The following is a 19911-nucleotide window of genomic DNA, read 5'->3' on the forward strand; positions in this document are numbered from 1 at the left end:
ACATTCTTTGCAGACCCTCACATTCCTTGCGGCTCTACGATGCACCTCATTGCCCGGGGTGGATGCTTGCCGCTGACGTTGCCGCCAGAGCACTCTATTTGAGCACCGTGCCGCAACCCCGCATATCAGCCTTGCACAACCGCCGCATGGCCCGAGTACTCAAGCGGGATCGCCACACGAATATAGTAGCGATGAACAGATAGACAGGGTGAAGGGCGGGTGGTCCGGCATGGTTACTCTGAAACGAAATCTCTCTATGCTTTAATAAGGTACAAGAGTACCTGCTCGTCAGCGCGTCCTGTATCTGCATTCACTCTCCCTTGCATCTTCAGCTGGCCTTGGATCCGGTTATCCGCTCGTATTTGTCTCACTTGACTGACTGCGTCATCAACTCTACTTCTTCATCGAAACAAATACCCAACACTACCAGAAGCATTCGCAAGCAGGTCTTGAAGATGCACACCAACACCTTCGCCATTCTCTCTTCGGTTCTCTTCTCATTATGCGCAGCGCGCGTCCTCCCTCCTCAGCCCCCGCGCATTCTCCCTCGCGGTGATGCGCAGTCATTGCTGTCATCGTCCGCTACATCGCTGGCCGACAAGTGCACATTCACCCTCTTCCACAAGCAACTCATGACCGCTGCCCGACCAGCCTCGACAAGCGATGGCAAGATCAACTACGTCCAAGTCGACAGCTTGGAAGACCACATGAACGGAATCACTGTCGATCTCGCTTCTTCGAGACCCCGGACCGAGCGTAACTCGTATGTGAAGGTCTCTGCGACGCAGATCTTCGAGATCGATGGACTGGTGGATGACACCAAGTTGACTATCTACGGCTCCGATGGAGAAGATGCGCTGGCCTTTGAGTATGATGGGCTGAAATGGGCGACCGAGGGCGGGAGCAAGAAGTTGCACCCTGAAGCATGGTGTAACACCGGTTCCTGGGCGGAGAGTGGGAATGGAAGCAGGGTATGTTATTCCTCCGGGTTCATACGAGAATCGCATTACTAATACTCATGTGCAGCAACGATCAATGGAGTGCGCTTTCCCTTGCGCCAAGATTGAGGACGACGAAGAGGATGAGAGGGAAGAGCTGCGGTAGATCACTTTGATCCAACGTATGGCTCTAGGTCAGCATTAGATATGCTGCTCATCTGATCAGAGCAAGACTCTCTGGAATTTCTTTTGTGATCACTTCGATTCTCCAACACTTGATACCCATCCCAAAAGAATGATAGTCAGATCCAATGTGAAAGCTGTAAAGACCCGCAAGGCTGAAACTAAATTCATTCCATTTCAAAACTACATTAGTCTAAATTCATCGGTCTGGTTGAGTGATGCCAGCGTAACAAACTTTAGAAAAGGGAAATGCTCTATACGGGAAATTGAAAGTCAACTCAACGCTATCCTCCATCCTATCTGTTTCCGAACGTCCAAGCATCTCTAGTCACACCAAACCACTCCATCTCCTCGTCTGTCTTCTTCCTGCACTGACAACATCCCCCTTCTCTGCTCTCTTCCTCCTCAATCGGCATCATCATCCTCTTCTCCAACCACCTCGCCAATCTCTCATCATCACACCCCGTAACCTTCGCAACACCCACGCCCCTCACCCCAGTAAACAGTTTCAAGACCGAATTATCAGCCCCATCAAACATACTCTGCCAAACCTTAACCTGGAGAAACTCCGCACCAGAGAATGCGGCCGTAGCTTGACTGCTGGTAAACCGGGGATCGGTATCCAGACGTAGTTCAAGCTGCCAGCGCTTGATCTTCGCGATGTTGGTCGAAGACAAGATTGGTTTTTCGGGTAAGATCAGATGTGGTAGGGCGGTTAGGAGAGAGCGGTGGGCGTGGAAGACGTGTGTTGTATATAGTAGATCCTGGGCTTCTTCGTGGATCTTGCGACATGTGCGGAGGATGGCTGGGTAGACCGTTGGAGGTCTGGATGGCGTGGAGTATGTAGCGAGATCTTTGTGGTGCGGTGTGTTCGGACAGAGTAGCTCCTCGTAGATTTGGTTTCGGAGTTCTGCCGGTAGATGGAAGAGGATTGAGGTTTGCTGTGGGTTTGTTGCGCCTCTTTCCAATGTGGTTATTTCTGGTACCATTGAGACAAGAGGCTGGGCATGTATTGCTTCGTGCGTAACTGGGATGAACGAGAATGGGGAGGTGGTATTCGGCGTGCTTGCAGGGAATGGCGATGCATCATCGGTCGCATGCGTTCTGGGCATGTTGAAATGTGCTGCGTAGTAGTATGCTGTTGCCATTTTCGATGATTTTTCTTCTATGTTTGTCTAGCCTGGCGATGAATTGGAGATGGTCGATTGATAGCAGTGATGAACCGTCGTCGTTGATGTATTCCGAGGTGGACCACTCGCAATTTGCAACTCTGGTCGGTCAAGTCGGATGGTTCACAGTCGAGATATATTTCTTCAAGATCCTATGACGGTATGCTGTTCGTTGCTGATAGTTTTATTCGTCTTTGTCCCGATCGGGTGATGCTGACTCGGGGAGTTGATACTGACGGAGGTCCGACAGTCGATGATGATAAGCTTGGAACTATGTTAGACAACACTGTCGGATTGAGTCAAATCTTATACAAAGCAGTTCGTGCGTGATATCGATCTCAATCACCTTATCGTCAGTATCGTCGTCTGCTCGCGGTCACGTTAACATTCCAAGCCTCGGTCCGAAAAGGGCAAGATCGTCTGCGAGTAGCGTGAAAGTCGCGCCACATACATCGGGTATCACCCCACCGCCATTTGTTGACCTGAGATCATTATAATTGTCTCTATGGCTGTTACACACATCGCACGATGAACCTCCTAACGCAATTGCCCAATGCCTCCATATATACAAAGTACGTGTATCGCACAGGCAGAGCGCAAAGTTGAGTTGGCGCTTCGGTCTTGCCCAGGTGGGAACAACGCGTTGGCATGCTAACCCCGCCCGCGGGGGATTACCGCAGCAGCAGTCGTCACGTGGAGGCACTAACCGCCGCCGTGATTACTAAATGTGTCGTATCCTCATCACCCATCACTCCTTTACTCCAAAACTGGCATCGACCAACACAGTGAAAACGATGAAATGTTAGCACGTTGGGCTCAGACACCTATCTCTGCACGTGGTTGGGATTGCAATTTGGAACAGAACGGTGTTACATTAACGATACAGACATGTTATTCTAGTAGAGCCGGCCTTCTCCTTGAACGACTCGGACGATCCACAAGGACCATACGCTCCACTCTCAGTTCATCACGCTCAGGCCGCCGTCTCCCATTATGATCCACACATCTCCACCAGGCCTCCATCAGCATCGTTATTCGGCGCCAAGTACGGCTGTTCCGCCAGAGACGCTTTACTGGCATGGCTCGCGGAACTGAACGGTGAAGCCGCCGACGCTGGACCATTTGCCGCCAGCGTTGCAGGCTGCGCCGTCCTTGTTACGCTTCTTGTCCACGCAGACAACCTGGCAGTCTTCCGCAGCACCAAAGTTGTTCTGTAAAGGAGCCAGGCCGCAATTAGCTCGATCCTCATATCAAAGAGCTTTGAGAGACTTACGACACTGGCGCAGCAGTGCGAGCCATCCTGGAAGAGACATTGGCAGATGTGGGAAGCTTGAGCTCCGAACACGATCGTGAAGAACACCGCGGCAACGGAGAGAAGGCGGACCATGATGACGGATTGAGAAGAGAGTGGGTAAGTTGAAGTAGAGTTGGGTGTTGAAGTGGTGAGAGAAGTATTGCTGGTCGCTGCGATATCTTCACTGCAGAGGCGAAATCACCTGCCTTTTTAACATGTTCTCCTGCATCTATCACATTATCCTGAAGGCGAAGCATTTCGTTAGTATCGTGATAGCAACATGGGTAAAGCGGATTGATTAGTCTGTTTTCGGACCTTCTCGTGTATCTCTTTCGGACCTTCTACTACCTGCTCAACTAGGTACCAATCTCGGCTTCCTTCCCCATACTGTTCTGTACACACCGCAAATTGTAACGAACTGAGAAGATCTAAAGCCTCATCGGTACACCTCTCGACGATACTTCGGTGGCCATTAACAGTGGCCCAAGCACTGGACCTCTTAGCTTAGCGGAGCTTGTCTTTCTAAGCCAAGATGGGACTTGGTCTTCAACACGTGGTTATGATATACGAGGTGTACTTGCGCTTCCTAGGTAAGTACCGTGTTCATCGCATAGCTTGGTCTATCGGAACACCCCTGAGGTCGTATTTTGTTCGGCCGTCAAAGTAGCAGGGAAACAATGGCGATAATCGTCACTTTCGATTCCACCGCAGTCACCTGTGAGAGAGCCCGACGCATTCGTCCGGAAGCCAACAAGGCAGCTCGTATCTCTAGGCCCCTAGATATCGTGAGCGCTATATAGCACCTAGACTCGCCCTCTTCGTTCTTCCACTCCACTTCGTACCAACCTATCTCCATCTTCTTCCAGAACAACATCAAGATGGTCCGCCTCTCCGCCGTCTTCGGCCTCCTCCTTGCCATGGCCGTTGGTACCCAGGCTTCTATCTACTGCCAGTGCTTGTACCAGGACGGCTCCCATTGCTGTGTCGCTGTACGTGCCTCGAACTCCTTAGGGAGAGAGACACGGGACTGACCAAAATTTTAGGATAACAATGGCGGCTGCACCAGATCTTGCTTGAACGTCGCGCCGCTGTTTGAGGACGACAAGCCCTGCAATGCTGGAGGAAAACACTCCGACGTGAGCTTCTTCACCGCCCAGGGCCGCCATGCATGCAACGACTAGGTTGGTCATGAAACATTCAAGGGCGTAAGAGGGAGGTAGGATAAGGGACGATCAAGACAACAACTTGGAAAACGTATAGCGAGCTCGGAGATGACCGGCTTTGGTGGTGCTGGATGACATCCATATAAACCATATCCTCATAATTCCATTGTCTTCTTGTTCTTAGGATGAAGGGGTTCTTCGCACTGGCTTTGCAGCTTTTAGTTCTTATCTAACATTCGTCTCCCATTACTTCTTGTCTTGCTGACCGTTGCTATCATACTTCGCGTAATATACATGCATCGTAAGTCGTTTAAGTGCCATATATGACAACTAGTATGTCCAGATCCAAATCTGCAGCTGGAATGAAATCTAACTCTTTCTTCCATAAATTATCAGGCCCCTCATCTGCACATCACTTGTCATCATACAGCCATGCCCGCTATGCCAACTCCAACAGCTGCAGCAAGGCCCTTGGCCCAGCCTACTCCTTGTGTAGGTGCAGCGTTCACCACGATCGTCCGCGTCACTCCTGTCTTACCAGTGAGCGTACCCATACCGATCGATCCTGACCCTGGAAGTGGGGCGTTCGTCTGAAGAGGCTTGAAATCCAGCGATATAGTGTATGGCCACCAAGTGGAATATGTCCCTCCGATCCATGTCTCGGCCCACACCACGGTGTAGAAGGGTACGTTGCTGAATGGTTTCGCCAATCGCGTAACATCTGCACCTGCAGTTCCGGCAACATTGATGGGTGGAGCTGCCGGCGCGATGGCATTGACAGGAGGCGCAAGAGCTGGTGGTGGTATAGGATTGACGACAGGATCAACAGCGGGAACAGGTATAGCTACAGGCGCAGGTAATGCAGGCATCGGAAGTGCAGGATCGACAGGAAGAGCTGGGGCAGGTTCTGCAGCTGGTATCGCTGTAATTATGGCTGGTGGTTGCTGAACAGGCGCAGGTGCGCCCTCGACTGGAGCAATGCCGGGTCCTCGACGAAGCCTATGCAACCGTTAGTACCCTGTCACATCACAATCCTCTAAATTGGGAAGTTACTCAATGCCGCCCACGCCAGCGATAGATGTCGCAGTAGGCGAAACCGATGTAGGGACCGAAGCTGGGCTCGCGCCTATTGTTGTTGTAGTCTCCTCTACATCTGGCAGGTACTCAGACTCAGCGAAGAGTCTACCGCTTATGATTGCCGATAAAAGAAGGACGTAGAAGTCTTGGACGCGCATCCCGTCCCGTGCCGAGAGGTGAGAGAAGGACGCTCGGCTGCTGTTGTCGAATGTGGGAATTTGAGACTGAAGCACCAAAGCCTGACCTCGAAAGCTGACAGACCGACCGGCAGATGGGATGATATCCCAGACTCGAGCTTCACGCCAGAAGAAAAATCGGTGCAGTTACTCGTGTCGAGTTTGAGACAATGTTGCGATGCCGCTTGGAATTTGATATGTATCGTACTGCACAATGGAAAACAACAGGTAAAGTCTGAACAAGCCAAAAGAGCCAAAAGCCAAAAATCGAAAGCCTAGAGACGCGCGCGAGTTGCTGAAGCCAAAAAGAGCGTAGACGTGCAGAAAAGAGTGTGGTTGAAAAGCTGCAGTGTTGATACCTCGCGATAAGGATGCAAATGCAGCGACTGGACCCTGAACCAGAACAGCAGGAGCGGCTCTCCTTGCGGATAGGAAGCAACTGCCAGCATCTCTATCACGACTGCCGTTATACATTACGGGAAGGTGTAGCTCCTGCTTCATGGCCATGGTACGACTTTGGAGATGGCTCTAACTTACCCGATTGATCCCACGGCGTTATTTGACACCTAGGCATCGTTTACGCTGCGGGTCGTTGGGCATACCTGAAAGCTCATGCGACTGAAAACATACTTACGAGTCCCTATTCATGCATTATGTCCATACACCCTATCTGTGATGCAGTCCCTGAGCTACCTAGGTAGCATTTACTGTGTACTGAAGTCGTCGGTCCTGATACATCCGTTAACAGATCTCGGGATCGGCCAACTAGTTCCATGCATGCAAGTCGAGAACGCAATGTGGCTATGTAAGCCGCAATCGAAGTCGGAGGTCGTCTTGACAACACAGTCTCGCCGACCCGGTTCATCGCACCACCGGTGAACGCTAATGCAATGCCAAACAGAAACAAGCCTTTTCCCGCTCAATAGTGCATCCTGAAGAGAGCAAGATTGCCGCCATGCTGAAGCTTAGGTGGCTGCAAGAGATCTGAGCAACGCAGGGGGCGCGCAAACACAAGCTTCATGCAGGATGCAAACAGGAGGGGATCCGATGCAGCGTCTGGTAGCCGAGGAGCGAGGATAAAGGACGCGCGAGTGTAAGAAAACAAGAAGAAATCAACTGTCTCCAGAAGCTCTCCGGTAGTAGCGTCCTATCTCGATAGGTGTCACAACGAGCTCGAAATCGAGTCATCTCACGACGAAGTGTCAGAACATCTCCTCGCCACTCTCAGCTCCCAATAGACTTGCAGCCCCACTATCACGGGAGTACCTGGGCCGTCTTCAGCAACCGCCGCTCCACCAACATTAGAGTCCAAATTGCCGGTGTACAACGGCGCCGAGTTACAGGCCCATTACGTCACTGAGCTGGCACTACTACTGTGCAGCTAACCCCAAGTACCGAAACGCACCGGCAGACGCCACAGCAGAAATTTGGCGCGGGTACGGCACTAGACCGCGCGTCAGCGTGCAAGTGCAAAACAACGCTGGGGAGAGTTTAGCGGTCGCAGTGGGAGGTTTCCCGGGCCTTGTAGGTTCAGTCTATAGTCGTAGTTTGAGACTCGCGTCGAGTTGAGGTGCAGGAGGATCTTCAGGCAATTCTGGCAAGCTCGCCGGATGAGCTACATGCCGCGAACATGTTCTCTGACAACTAAGTCACGGACGCGTCCCGACAGCAGGGCAAGATTTCGATAGGCTTGCATAGCGCGTCTGATTGGCGTTGTTGGTCGAGGGCTGGTCGAGACGCGATGGAGGGTCTTCCGACGCTTCCGGAGTGAGGCTCCGTTGGTAGTAGCCCGGCCAGCTCCACTGAGCAGGATATCAGCCATCGCAACTCCGATGCTAGCTGAGTAGTTCTTGCGCGTATGCAAGGTACAGTTGTTGCAAACTGGGATCTCTGCAATTGATGAGATGCAGGGCAACACCCTTTTTCATCCTAGAGTGCGTGTCAGTAATGAGATGACACAAACGACTGCAAGGGCAAAGGTTAAATTGAATTGTTTAATTTTCTTATGGCAGTAGCTGTCATGGGCTAGGATATATCGACGCATAATGGTCTAAGATGGTATCTTCCGATTCTTTTCTCTTTCCAATGCAAAAACAGGCGACGCGATGGTATGCGGCATGGGGGTATGAGGGCCGAAAGGACGGTTGTGGAACAACAGCTTCCGGCGGAGTGCACTCCGATACAATAAGTAAAATCTCTGCCACAAAGGGCCGAGGTAGAGAAGGAGCCGCTGCTGGACCAGGGCAGAAGGCGTGGGCAAACGGGCTGACTGCGCAGAACCCCGTGCGAAGGGTATATACAAGAAGAGAATATATAAAAGGGTAAAGACACTATAGGCGGTGCTGCGCCATGAGTATGTTGCTGAATCAAAGAAAAGTGTGAGGCGGTGCGAAGACGGGCCCGTGTAGAAGTCGAAGTGAAAAGTGCAAATCGGACTGCAGTAGTCGTATTACTCCAAGAACGCTGTAGAAGTGGTCGTATGCTCGTAAAAGTTCCCAGCCCATGGCCCCAGATATAGGGAACAAGTGGAGTGGGAGGAGGCGGTATTAACTGTCCTGATAATGTCTATTACGCCAGCGTTAAGCTGAGAAGTGTGACGAATAAGGGGACCACGATCGATAATGATTGCGCACCGAATGTGCTGGTCGCGCTACCTGTGTATGTTGTTTGACCGGGTGTCATATCGTCTCCATCTTGCGAGAAGAAGTAGGTTTTCGCTGCCTCTGGGCCCTTGCTCTGATCCGGTGGGCTCATCTGGTTAGGGATGGCGCAGACTTTGGCGGGCTCATATGTCGGGCAACGCTTCTTGTAGTCGTTCTGCGAGCGTTCGGTATCAGTCGAGTTGAAGTATGACTTCATGTACGAGATGGTCATGACGGTGTCTTGATCCGGGGGTCCAGCAGACCACGATGGGTCACCGTTGCTCCAGTGGTTCAGGAAAATGCCGCCGCTCTCCGTGGGAATGTTCTCGGTCATCTCGTGGAGGAATACACCGTCAACGTAGAAGGCGACGCGGTTAGGGGTCCAGTCGAAACGGTACTCGTGGAACAGTTCGTCCGGACGGAAAGGGAGAGCCTTGACTTCGAAGCCGTTTGTTCCTTGAGCAGCGTAGCCGTGCGTAACGGATTCCGGGCTTTGGAGAACGAGGTTTACGGCGCCTTGGGAGTTGTTGAACTGGTGAGACAGGAACTCCATGTCAATTTCTTGCGAGTTGTTGTGGTACTGTGCTTGTTAGTCAAGTTTCAGACTGAAGAAGAGGGTGTGGGATCTTACGAAGAAGAAAGCGCCGCAAGTTCCCGAGGAGTTCGACAGCTTCATGCCGATACGGAAGCTTCCAAGTAGAGAGTCGTTGCGCATTGTGACAAGCTCGGCTCCGCTAACGAGACCATCTTGATGGTCGCCGCGAACCCACAACTCTAGTCCGGCATCACCGCCATGGTCTGCATCACCCGACCAGCCCTTCTTGAACGGGTTCGTGACAATGTTTGTCAACTCCATACTCTTTCCAAAAGGTCCTCTAGCATTCGTCGAAGTAACATTGTATTCCTGCGGCTGCCAGCCAACCTCTTTCAAGTCGTCGGTCGAAGTATGTAAAAAGTCATTTTCCATGAGCTCTGTGAAGACGGCATAGTTCGAGTCGCTTGTGCTGTTAACCGAGTAGCCGCATTCGCAGGCAGCGTTGGCTGAAAGAGGTTCACCGGTCAGCACGAGTTCACATTGGGAGTCGCAGGCGAGGAGCCGACTTACAGAAGCGGGACAAAGCGAGTAATAGTAGCGACGACGTCGCGCCCCAAGTACTGCGGGACAACATGTTGAGAAGATTAGATTAGAAGCGAGTGACTGTAAAGGTGAACCCTTTGCGACGGACGGAAAAGAAAAGTAGTAAAGAGCGTGCGAGGCGGGAGTCGGGTGGTTGATGTGCAGCCGGCCAAAAGTAAAAGAGGTCGGATGGCTGATGGCAGGCAGCGCAGAGGCCGATGATGAACTGCTGGGCCCTCGTGTGCAGAAAGGCAAAGTCCGGCACGCACGCCCAAAGCAGCGCAATTACGGACGCAGGAACCACTCACGTCGCCCTTGGGGTCTGGGCACCTCCGCTATTTTCCTCAGGGATCGCCCGTTAATGCCACCGAAATAACGTGTACGAGGTAACTTTGTGGGTCGCCAGGAAGGTCCAAGTCTGGGCTAAGAGACGTAGCGCACGTCTAAGCTGCTGCTCCAGCGCGGAGTGTCAGTAGCTTTGGCGTATCGTATGCAGGAACCGCCTTTGGTCAGCTGGCTGCTATGGCTGGGACGTGGTGGCTGACTGGGAGAACTACGATGAACGCTGGAGGCGGCTGGTGAGAAGACAGGACTATCTCCGCGCGACTCCATTCGCGCCTCCTCCGTGCCCATCCGTCAACGCTGCTGTCACCCACGCTGGGAGGCGCGATAACACATGCACCATCCCTCAACCCCCTCAGATGCTCGGAGCCACAGAGTCCATCGACTGGCCAGCGTTCACCACAGCCGTCGCACTACCTCGCCCTCCTTGATTGGCCACTGCCTTGATTCTGCCCAGTCACAATCGAGATCGCACCCAGTACAATGTCTTGTGATTATATCCAGGCGAGCGTAGTCGCAATGCCCTCCTGAATGCTTTGCTACGTGCGTCGCAAAGCTCCTATTCCAGATTCCCGAGACCAGGCACCCCCACTGCGGCCGTCTTGGACGAGTAACAGCTCACGAGCGCCATGCATCCTCTGCATCCTTTCAAGTCTTTTCCGCTCTTAGTGACAGCCTCGGGGAATAGCGAGCGTATGGCAGGCCACAGAAAACGCCCCTGCCGCGCCGTTGCTGTGCACGCCTGATTACAGGGTAACGCAATGCCTGCGAGTGCAGCAAGAAATTACCCATCGCTATCAAGCGAGGAGCAGGGGGTACGACGCTCTGGCCGCATCGATGATTACAATCTCAACCTTCTGCTTGACGAGGTGCCATGACGATGCGTGTGCTCAACATGTTCATAACGAAAGTTGGTCGCATCCATAGACGAGAAGATGTGCATCTGATATTGTTTATTGTTGATCACCCGAAGTGATAGGCGCCAAAGCAACGCAGCACCCCTATTCCCCATTCCGGCAGACCTCGGATCCCACAACCCACAACACCAAGGCCCAGCAACATCAGCAACCCGCCCAAGCTCTTGTCATCCTCTTCGCACAATCCCAAGTCCTGGCAAGACAGCACATTGTCCACCTCGGCATTATGTCATAAGCCTTGATGGCTGCACACTGCACCGTGCGCCCGCGTCTTTGACAGGCCAGAAACACAAAAGCTGGGGTATGCTACCACAACGGCTGTCGTTCTTTTGGCCACTTTCCCTTGTCAGTAATCTCCCTCAGATTGGATGTGAGGATGATCCTCGTCCGGCGTCACTCGGCAACGTCCGCATTGGGTCATATCTAAGACGGCACGCTCCTGCCGAGTTCTCATGGCGACTGCGCATGCCATGGAAGGATGGAAGTCTGGGGCAATCATTCCATGAGGCCGTCGCTGGGCGCCTCGGTGATCGTTGCGGGGGTGAGGTTGCTGTAGCGCCTGCCTCACCTCCGATATGTGTACCTGGTACCATGTTGCGCTGACTTTTGCAGTGGGTGCGCATTAGGAAGCAGCGTTCCTTAGCTCTGGCAGTCACGATGCTCACGTCGGATGGACAACATTCCTGCGCGGAATCTGAAATTTCCGCACAGGACGATCTGCCGATGAGGGACACGAGAGTATCCATCCGCGAGCACTAAAGCAGCCTGACATGTTTGCACCGGGGTGCGAAGTTTGCGTTGCATCGTAGAGTGCTAGTGCTCATCCATGCGTGTCTGCGATATGCACTACCACGCTGACGATTTGACGATGTGAGCATACCAGCCCAGACTGAGGTCCTGAAGCTAGGGCGGATTGTTTTCGTTCCTTCACACGCCGGCAGAAAGTATAGAGTAAAGTTCAAGGCGAGACACCGGGCAGCAGCGACGGAGAATGCCTCACCATCTATTCGCATCCACACTCGCACAACTAAACAAATGAACAACTCATCGCAGCACAAGTGATGATCCCCACCCTACAGCCCTATCGTGAACTGGTGTTTTGTTCACCGTCACTTTCACGTCTGAGTCGCTCCGTTAGATCGGCACCCTAGCAGAAGTCAGAGTCAGGGTCGACGGCGATACGAGGTGGAAAGAAACGCCGAGCGACCTTTGCCGCTCGTCCAATAACCAGACACGAGCCCTAGACTAACGGACAAGCTACAACACGAGAAAGCGTCCAGGAATATGCTTCATACGGGACCCTGGGTCATGATACTGCACGTCCTTGCCACGATGGTTTGCAGACAGTGATTTATAGAAATCGTAATCGCGTGTGAATTAGCTACGAAACTGCAGATGCGCGCCAGCGACAAAAAGACATGCCGTTCCGCTACCTATGGAACAAGAAAGATTTTCCCAACCGCAAGCGCCCATCGTAATATCCCGTCCCATGAGCGGAGCTTACCGGTTCTTGCGAGACCCGAGAGAGAGGGAGGAAATTATACGCACCCGCGTGAAGCGTTCGCTCTACGCCAGCAGTAACCAAGGTGAAGATCAAAAAGCCCAACTCGTTTCATTCCATCGTTAGGGGGTGTGGGTAAACCAGAAAAGCAAACGCCGAATACCAAAAAACAACCAAAATACTCCAAAGATTCCTATGAGAAACAACAATGCTAGTGTTTCGTGCGAGGGGGGTATCATCGTCATTTGTCACAATCTCATCACAAGAATCCACTCTCGGAGAGAAGCCTAAAACGCCGTTAGCCCCATCTTCTCTCCAAAAGACGCATTCATATCCCCGCTTTGTTGCTGTGTCCTCCTCTTGAAGCGGGGGTTTGATTTGAGTTTTTCTCTCTATCCTTCTAGCCCAGTTTTGGAACGATCAAAGGAGAAATAGGTAGTGTACCTTGCAATCTTTTCGTCCTCGCGTTCTCGTGGTTCGACGCTCAAACTCATCTCGTACATCTCGTGCACGTCGCCTGCAGACTGCATGTTGGTGAGGATGTAGTCTTGCAGCTCGGGCACAGGCTGTAGTGGGTATGGCACGTTTTGGTACTGCTGGATGTCGCGGATCACTTCGGCGGTTTTGGCGCGCTTTGCGAAGTTGATGAGGTTTGTGCGCTTGATCAGCGATGGAATACCATCCTCGATGAAGGTCAAGTCGGTGAGATAGACACCTGGTAACATGGATTAGCCGGCTGATGCAGGGATGCTGCTGGGGCAGTACATACCGAAGAAAGGGATACAGGGTGGATTCGCTCGATGGAGCGTATCTCGGTACTCCGCAAAATTCTTGGTGCTACCCATGAGCTTGCGCATGCTTTCCAGGGTTGCCATAGAGCGCTGGTTGACGGCGCTCCAGGTCCTGTTCAAGCGGTGAATAGGTGCTGTTCCTAGCGCTGAGATGATTGAGGTTAGTGTAGAAAAGTTGTTCAGCTGCCTGCATTTCTGGTTTGTGTTAGCAATGGATGTCGCATGCACGCGTTCGTTGACTTACATCTGCGACATTGACAAAGTGCTTGATGACGATCACTCTGCGCTTGACGTCTTGTTGTGTAAGGATCATCTGTGCGACCCAGTTCGTCAACTGATTGGAGTGGAGAATAAGCGCCTTGACGTTTGCGGCCGGATCAGGTTCACCGGGGGCAAGCTTCTTCTGCCAGGTCTTGTTCAAACACTCCGTAGGGCGAATCTTTCCGTATAGTCTGGATTCGATGATCGTGAGTTGTCGGGCGAATTCCGTTGCGTCAATGTCCAGGAACTTGAGCTTCTTCATGTGTTTGGGCAGAATAGGCTGCGGCGTTTGTGCACTCAACGTGAGGACTAAGCGTTTCGTGGGCATATCTGGGCCGCGAGACCTTTGCTCCACTGATGTCATCAGTGGTGCCGCTCCAGGGGTGCTTGTTGTGGCAACATGATCCTTCGCAAAATTGTACACCCGCTGGATCAGGATGCGTGCTTCCTCGTCGTTACCTTCCATCCAGTAATTGTCGAACCAACTCTTAAGAATATTGACAACTCGGAACCGGATCGGCTTTTGTTTCTTGTCTACCCAGTGCTGATAGTCCTCCTTGGCCAGTCCATGGGGTGGTTGTATACTCCATCGTTTGACCAGCATCTCGAATAGCTCAGAAGCCGTGGTGAATGATCGATACGTAAGCAGGAAGGTGTTGTTGAAAGCTGGATCGAGACGGTCGTGACGCGTCAGTTGCTCGACAAGACCAGCCAAAGTACCACCCTTCAGCTGTGGTGGTACGGATTTGTGATCGTAGGATATTTCGCCCTCATGGTCGAGCTTCAAGTACTCGGGGGTTTCTTCGATCGCCTGCTGTGGAATAACAGGGACTTCACCGAAGAAGTCCTTGAGCTTCTTGTTGCTGTTAGCTGATCGTACTGGCTCGATCTTGCCCTCGTCGACACCAAGAGGTGTGCCTGCACTGTACGTGTCTGCCTTAGGAATGTTGCCAAGCAAAGGTCTCTCTTGTCCAGATGGCCCTCGGGTATGGTTTGGTAGCTCGCTATCGGTGTTTCTCCTTGGGTCTGCACGGCTCACAATGTCGGACAGGGGGACTGTATCCGAAAGTTGTTGCAACAGACCGTATTGCTGGGTGCACGTCGATTCCAGATCTCGGACAACTGCTCGCACCGCATTGATGCGGTCCTCAAGTGAATCACCACGTAGTTCCGCCCACTCGTCTCCCAAGGGTGCGGCTACTCCTTGACACGCAATTACGAGTTCAGATACGACGTCGTAGGCCTTTTGCTTCTGGACACTGAATTCGCTGAGTTGCTGCCCGTGAGTATCTGCGTCGAGAGAAGCGAGGTTGATCTGTTCAATGGTCGAGATCCAGGGTCGGCACGCCTCCAACACCTTTCCTGCGGCACTGCATACGTGGTCACCTATCGCTTGGTGTTTCCTATGTGATATAACTGGGTCTCTGACCATCAGTTGCTCATCCAATCGCCGGAGACTGGAAATGATCAAGCGCTTAACATCCTGCAGTCTCTCCAATACGCGCGAGTCAAGCTTGAGAGTTGGTTCAACGGAGGGCTCATAGTCGTCCTGGTCAGAGTACATGGAATTGTTGGAGTCATGGGTGTCAGTTCCGTTATTCTGCCAACTGCCTCCGGTGGTGTTCCCGGCTACAAATCCAGGCACGAGACGGGGAATCTCTTCTCCGCGCTGCTGGCGTGCTACTTCGACAAAACCAAAGACTCCGTTGAGGACGCCCTCTGCTTCTTTCAGACACTTGGAATAGGAATCGGGGGGAGGAAAGTCGGAGGCAGCGATATGCGAAGACAGCACCAACTTGGAGAATCGCGACATGGTCTCGCGGAAGTGAGGGTACAAGGCCTTATTTGTAGATATGATAGAGGGGTTGCCGGAGTGGTTGTCCGTGGTCCCTGAACCAGCAGCGAGCAGCAAACGCAGGTGGTCCGAAACGTCCTCGGCGCGCTTCACAAACTCAGACCTGTCGCTATTGTTGATAGCCTGCTTGTAGCGCTCTATGGCGCGGCGCATGTCCTCCACCATTCTGTTCCAGGTGAGAGGAACCGGGCTCACGTCGTCGTAGAACTTGCGCGTTTGAGTTGTGGTGCCGTTCGACCCGCTAAGAGCTGGGCTGTTCGCAAAGGAAGTGGCCGTGGTGCCGGTGGGAGGCATGGTGGAAGAGGCTGCGAAGCTCATGCCGCTTTGGTCGTAGGACCTGCCAGGGTAGCCCGCGTTCATTGACTCCATCGAGGTTGCCGATGAGAGGCCATCGGACAAGCGCTGCCTGTGCTGTGGTACAGTGTCAGTACTCGCTCCACGTAGAGTAGCGCAAAACTTACGCGCGAGCGGAATGAGCCCTTCATGCCGGGCCCTTCCAGGTCGGACGCTGACGTCTCGTCGTCGGTGTCCTCCATGTGGTAGCCGGAGCCTGACGCGAGCAGCTCAGCTGGCGGTCGCGACATGTCGGGGATGAAGACGTCGGTGCGGTTGCGTGGGCCGCTCTCGTTCGCAGAAGGCGACTCGAGGGGCAGCTCCATTGTGCTGACGCCCGTCAGGGTGTTGAAGTAGAACAGCATGCCGTCTGGCGTCGCCTGGGGTATCCAGAACGCCGCCTCCTCCTCTTTGTTGTGCGGCACATTATTGCGCTCGAGGGGCAGGATGGTGTCGTTCCCGCCGCTCAGCGACTCCCCGTCCGACGTGTCGAACTCGCCGCCGCCCGTCGACCGTGTTTCGTGGTCGTCGTCGGCGTCGATGCCGTCTCTGTCGCTCTCGATGTCCTCGCTCGGGCGCTGCACGACGGCGCAGTAGTTGCTCGGGAACCAGCCGCGGACACCGTGAATGACTCCGTCCCACCAGCCGCTCTCGAGCTGGGTAATAACCTGTATTATGTCGCCCGTCCGGAAGCTGAGAGATGTGCGGTCGTCTGCCTGGTAGTCATACAGGGCGCGCACGTACATGCCGCCCGCGTCCGTGGTGCCGAAGCTCATGGCGTTGTAACGAGTCTACGTTGTTGGCGCGACCGGCGTGTGGGTGGAGGAGGCAACAACAGCCCAGGCGCGAGTACCCCTCTGCTCAACCCAGGGTTAAAGTAGACGCGGTCGCTATGTGGGCCGACTGAGCTTACGCCTTCGAGGATGTGTATTAGAGCCGGGGGTTGCTTGATTGGACTAGAGGGGGACCAGGCAATGAGGAGCCTGACGTTCGCGCTTAGCTGGGCCGGAGCAGCGAATCCAGCCTCGTAGCAAGCTCTCTCGTGTGATTATGGTTGAGCAGAAGAATGGGCTCGAGCGAAAGAAACGCAACACCAGGGTGGGCGTCGTGAGCAGCGGTGGAGTGGGGACGCGCTGTGCCATCCTTGGATCACGTGTTGGGCGTTGGATAAAAGCAGCTAACAATGTGTCAAGAAGACCCGGACCCGTCCCAGGAGGATTATTCTCGGAATCCGCCAACATGCTACATATTGCTCTCCATGCACATCTATCTGCCCTGCCAACCTGCAGCCGTTTGTGCATGTACTCAGTGTAGCCAGATGGTAAGCGATGGTCCCTGAGCGGGCACATCTCCATGGTTCACGCCGCAGCTGTCAACGAGGCTGTCGTGGCTGTCTACACCGACCATGCATGCTATACATATGCCATTGATAATACGGCCCCACCGGGCCCTCATTGTGGTACGCAACATCTATTGACGCCGCAGAGCCTGGCGATGCAGCGGGGACGGTGAACTTTCAGTCAGTTGTCATCTAGAACACTGTCTGACTCGTTGCATATTCTCGGGATTTTGCGCTATGAAACGTGGTCCTCCAGGATAGCGAGGACTTCCCTCCCGTTGCGGGCGGATACCGGCGCATCGAGCATTGTGCGACCGTCTATCTTGCACCACCTGTAACGTTTTGTATCTACCGACCCTACGCATTTCGTTTGCACGGGATGTCACTCGATGCCCCGCAACTCAGTGGGGGACCTTTGCTTGTTTGTGCTGCTCCTCGTCTGAACCTCCAAATCCTTAGAACAACAGGCAGTGACTGAGGCGCGGCAATGCTACACCGTGATACTACAAAAGCATGCCTATATCACTGCATCCGGCGCTGTATTCCGCGGCCCTTTCGGCCATCTGGGTGAGAGCGGTGACTGACACGCGCATCTCATCGTGGAAGGTGTGATGGAAGCTCGGAATGATTATTGCGGATCTTAGTGGCCGATACCAGTCTCAAACTTGCTTGGTTTGTCGCGTGGAAGCGGAAAAGGCATTTTCTGGGTTCTGTGACACTGGCTGGTGGGCCGGAGGATCAGCCATCAATTGATCAAGATCTTTGCTGTTCCCGAGACATGGGCATTGTTGAGAAATGAATAGGTGCCGTTGTAGAAGGAGAAGCTCAAACGAAGAGCAGGATGCGATAGCTGCCGTGCTGCACGTGGGGGCCTGCAGCGACATGCCGTTCAGATGTCATCGAAGTATCCGCTGAACCCAATGGCAGACTCGCTGCGTCCTGCAGGGCCGAAAGGGCGTACCTTTCACATGGGACTGGGCATGATGGCACGTCAATATACCGGCTTGAATTTGCAGCCACCATTCGTCTTCACTGAAATGAGCTAGATGTTTGCCTCGATCAAAATGAAATTACCTGACGGCGTAGGCGGATGAGTACGGCCCTGCCGCGTCCGTGAGGGCGCGGAAGGGCCATCCAGTGCCACTTGAAACCACCATCTGCTTCTAAAGCATTACGGCAAGCGTGCTAGCGCGGGGGGTTTCAGTGAAAAGTAAAGCCCCTCGCTGATGAAGTGGTCAATGAGGGGCCGTTAGAGGGGTTGTAGAAGGCATGTGTAGCGGTGGCTTGTGTTCAGGAACGGTGAGGGTAAGAGAGTGTCATGGCAGCAAGAGCGTTTGCTAGGCCGCGACCGACGCTATAAGGTCCAGGATTATACGCGCTCCCCCGATTGAACGAAGACAAGCGGGGCATAATTTAGCGGACTCTGCCACTTTCTGCTGACGGGACGCTCGATCGTGTGTAGGTGTTGTCCCGAGCCGAAAGACCTCGGCCAGACGGGTCGGTGGAATCGGTGTGTCTGTCGACACACGCAAGAAGCACCGTGTTCGCGGCGTTGAATGTTCGTGTGAGCTCTGCAAGCCGTGGCAGTCTACTGCAGGTGTGGACCTGACTAAATGCCAGTGTGGGTCCGGGGAACGGGATCCTGGCCCGAAAGTATGGATAGAGTTCCAGAGGGCAGCCGACGATCGTCTTGAAATTACTCGTGGCACGACTTGCAAGTATCCTGGGCGTCATGTTGTGAAGGTGATTACCCCTCTGCAACCCCTTTTCCCGCGCCCTTCGTCATCGTGCAACACAGACCAGCCGGCCTGGAGGGAGGGGCGACAGATTGTTTGGTATTGAAAGCTGTTGCAAAGAACTGGCGCAGGCGTCCCCAGGTGGGAAGTGAGGCGGTGAGCCACCATCTGCATGGCCTGCATCTGATAACTGGCGGCCCACTACTCCTCCAAGAGTGTACTCGACCTTGTTCTTACCGCCACTTTGTCTGCTGGCCAGAGAGTGACAGCGGGTGGTACGGCGAAACATACTCGTTGAGGCTCTTGTGGGAGAATCATTGGACAGGCGGCTGCCATGTCGCACACCTGGGCCCAGAAGCCTAATGGTTAGGGCTACCCCGGGATGTAAGAACTCGGGATGATTATTATAGTATCAGAGGTTGTTGATGGCCTCGGTGTGCGATAGTCAAGAGTACCTCGCAACCTTGGGTGGTAGCGGGGTGTCTGTCACTGTTAACCATCTTGGCAACCTCAAAGCTGCCAGCTATACAAGCACCTGGCAGAGCCAGCAAAAGCATCGCAATTAATAGATGTTAGACACTGGACAAGTCGCGTTAGATACACTAGCGTGTTATCCGTTCACAGGGATGGGAGATGTATCTAGCGATGAGGCGGACGCAGGACGCACGGGCGAACCCCCCCTCTCAGAGTAGCCCTAGAGGTGCCTCGCCAGCGACATTGCACTGGTCCTCCTTGAAGTCACCCCTCCCCGAGGTCATCTCATCTTCAACAGTAGCCATTATTGTTCCATCGTCGTACGCGTAGCCATACGGTGCTGACGCCTACGACTTCCTCTCTTTTCTCTCACCGGCAATTCCTTCGCAGCTTTTTCCGACACACGGGATGCACGAAGCGTACAGCGCGACACATCGTCCATCTACCACCACGCTTTAACACCCCATTCCATCCATTGAGATGGCATCAAACTCCTCGCCCGCCGTGCGCAAAACAGGCGCGCCTGAAAAAAAATACAAATGTCAGCAGCACCCTGCACGAGGAGCTGTATGTGAGAACATCCACTGAACTTCGTCCAGGCCA

The 19911-nt window shown here is 53.5% G+C and overlaps 4 protein-coding genes across 4 annotated transcripts; 1 reads left to right on the plus strand and 3 right to left on the minus strand.

Moving 5' to 3' along the window:
* Positions 1–455: 455 nt before the first annotated feature.
* Positions 456–1104, plus strand: J4E85_003396 (uncharacterized protein; the record flags this gene model as incomplete). The annotated part of the gene is made up of 2 exons (XM_051467664.1): positions 456–971; positions 1027–1104. The coding sequence occupies 2 exons, from the start codon at positions 456–458 to the stop codon at positions 1102–1104; spliced, it is 594 nt and encodes a 197-aa protein (XP_051328823.1).
* Positions 1105–3360: 2256 nt separating this feature from the next.
* J4E85_003397 (uncharacterized protein) lies at positions 3361–3677 on the minus strand (the record flags this gene model as incomplete). The annotated part of the gene is made up of 2 exons (XM_051467665.1): positions 3361–3501; positions 3564–3677. The coding sequence occupies 2 exons, from the start codon at positions 3675–3677 to the stop codon at positions 3361–3363; spliced, it is 255 nt and encodes an 84-aa protein (XP_051328824.1).
* Positions 3678–8568: 4891 nt separating this feature from the next.
* On the minus strand, positions 8569–9811 carry J4E85_003398 (uncharacterized protein; the record flags this gene model as incomplete). Its single annotated transcript, XM_051467666.1, has 3 exons — positions 8569–9222; positions 9274–9683; positions 9748–9811. 3 exons carry the CDS (start codon positions 9809–9811, stop codon positions 8569–8571), a joined length of 1128 nt encoding a protein of 375 aa, XP_051328825.1.
* Positions 9812–12778: 2967 nt separating this feature from the next.
* On the minus strand, positions 12779–16535 carry J4E85_003399 (uncharacterized protein; the record flags this gene model as incomplete). Its single annotated transcript, XM_051467667.1, has 5 exons — positions 12779–12806; positions 12964–13234; positions 13289–13505; positions 13555–15837; positions 15888–16535. The coding sequence occupies 5 exons, from the start codon at positions 16533–16535 to the stop codon at positions 12779–12781; spliced, it is 3447 nt and encodes a 1148-aa protein (XP_051328826.1).
* Positions 16536–19911: the final 3376 nt, after the last annotated feature.

The sequence above is a fragment of the Alternaria conjuncta genome, assembly GCF_024043145.1.
Source record: "Alternaria conjuncta strain BMP 0040 chromosome Unknown scaffold_4, whole genome shotgun sequence".
NCBI lineage: Eukaryota > Fungi > Ascomycota > Dothideomycetes > Pleosporales > Pleosporaceae > Alternaria > Alternaria conjuncta.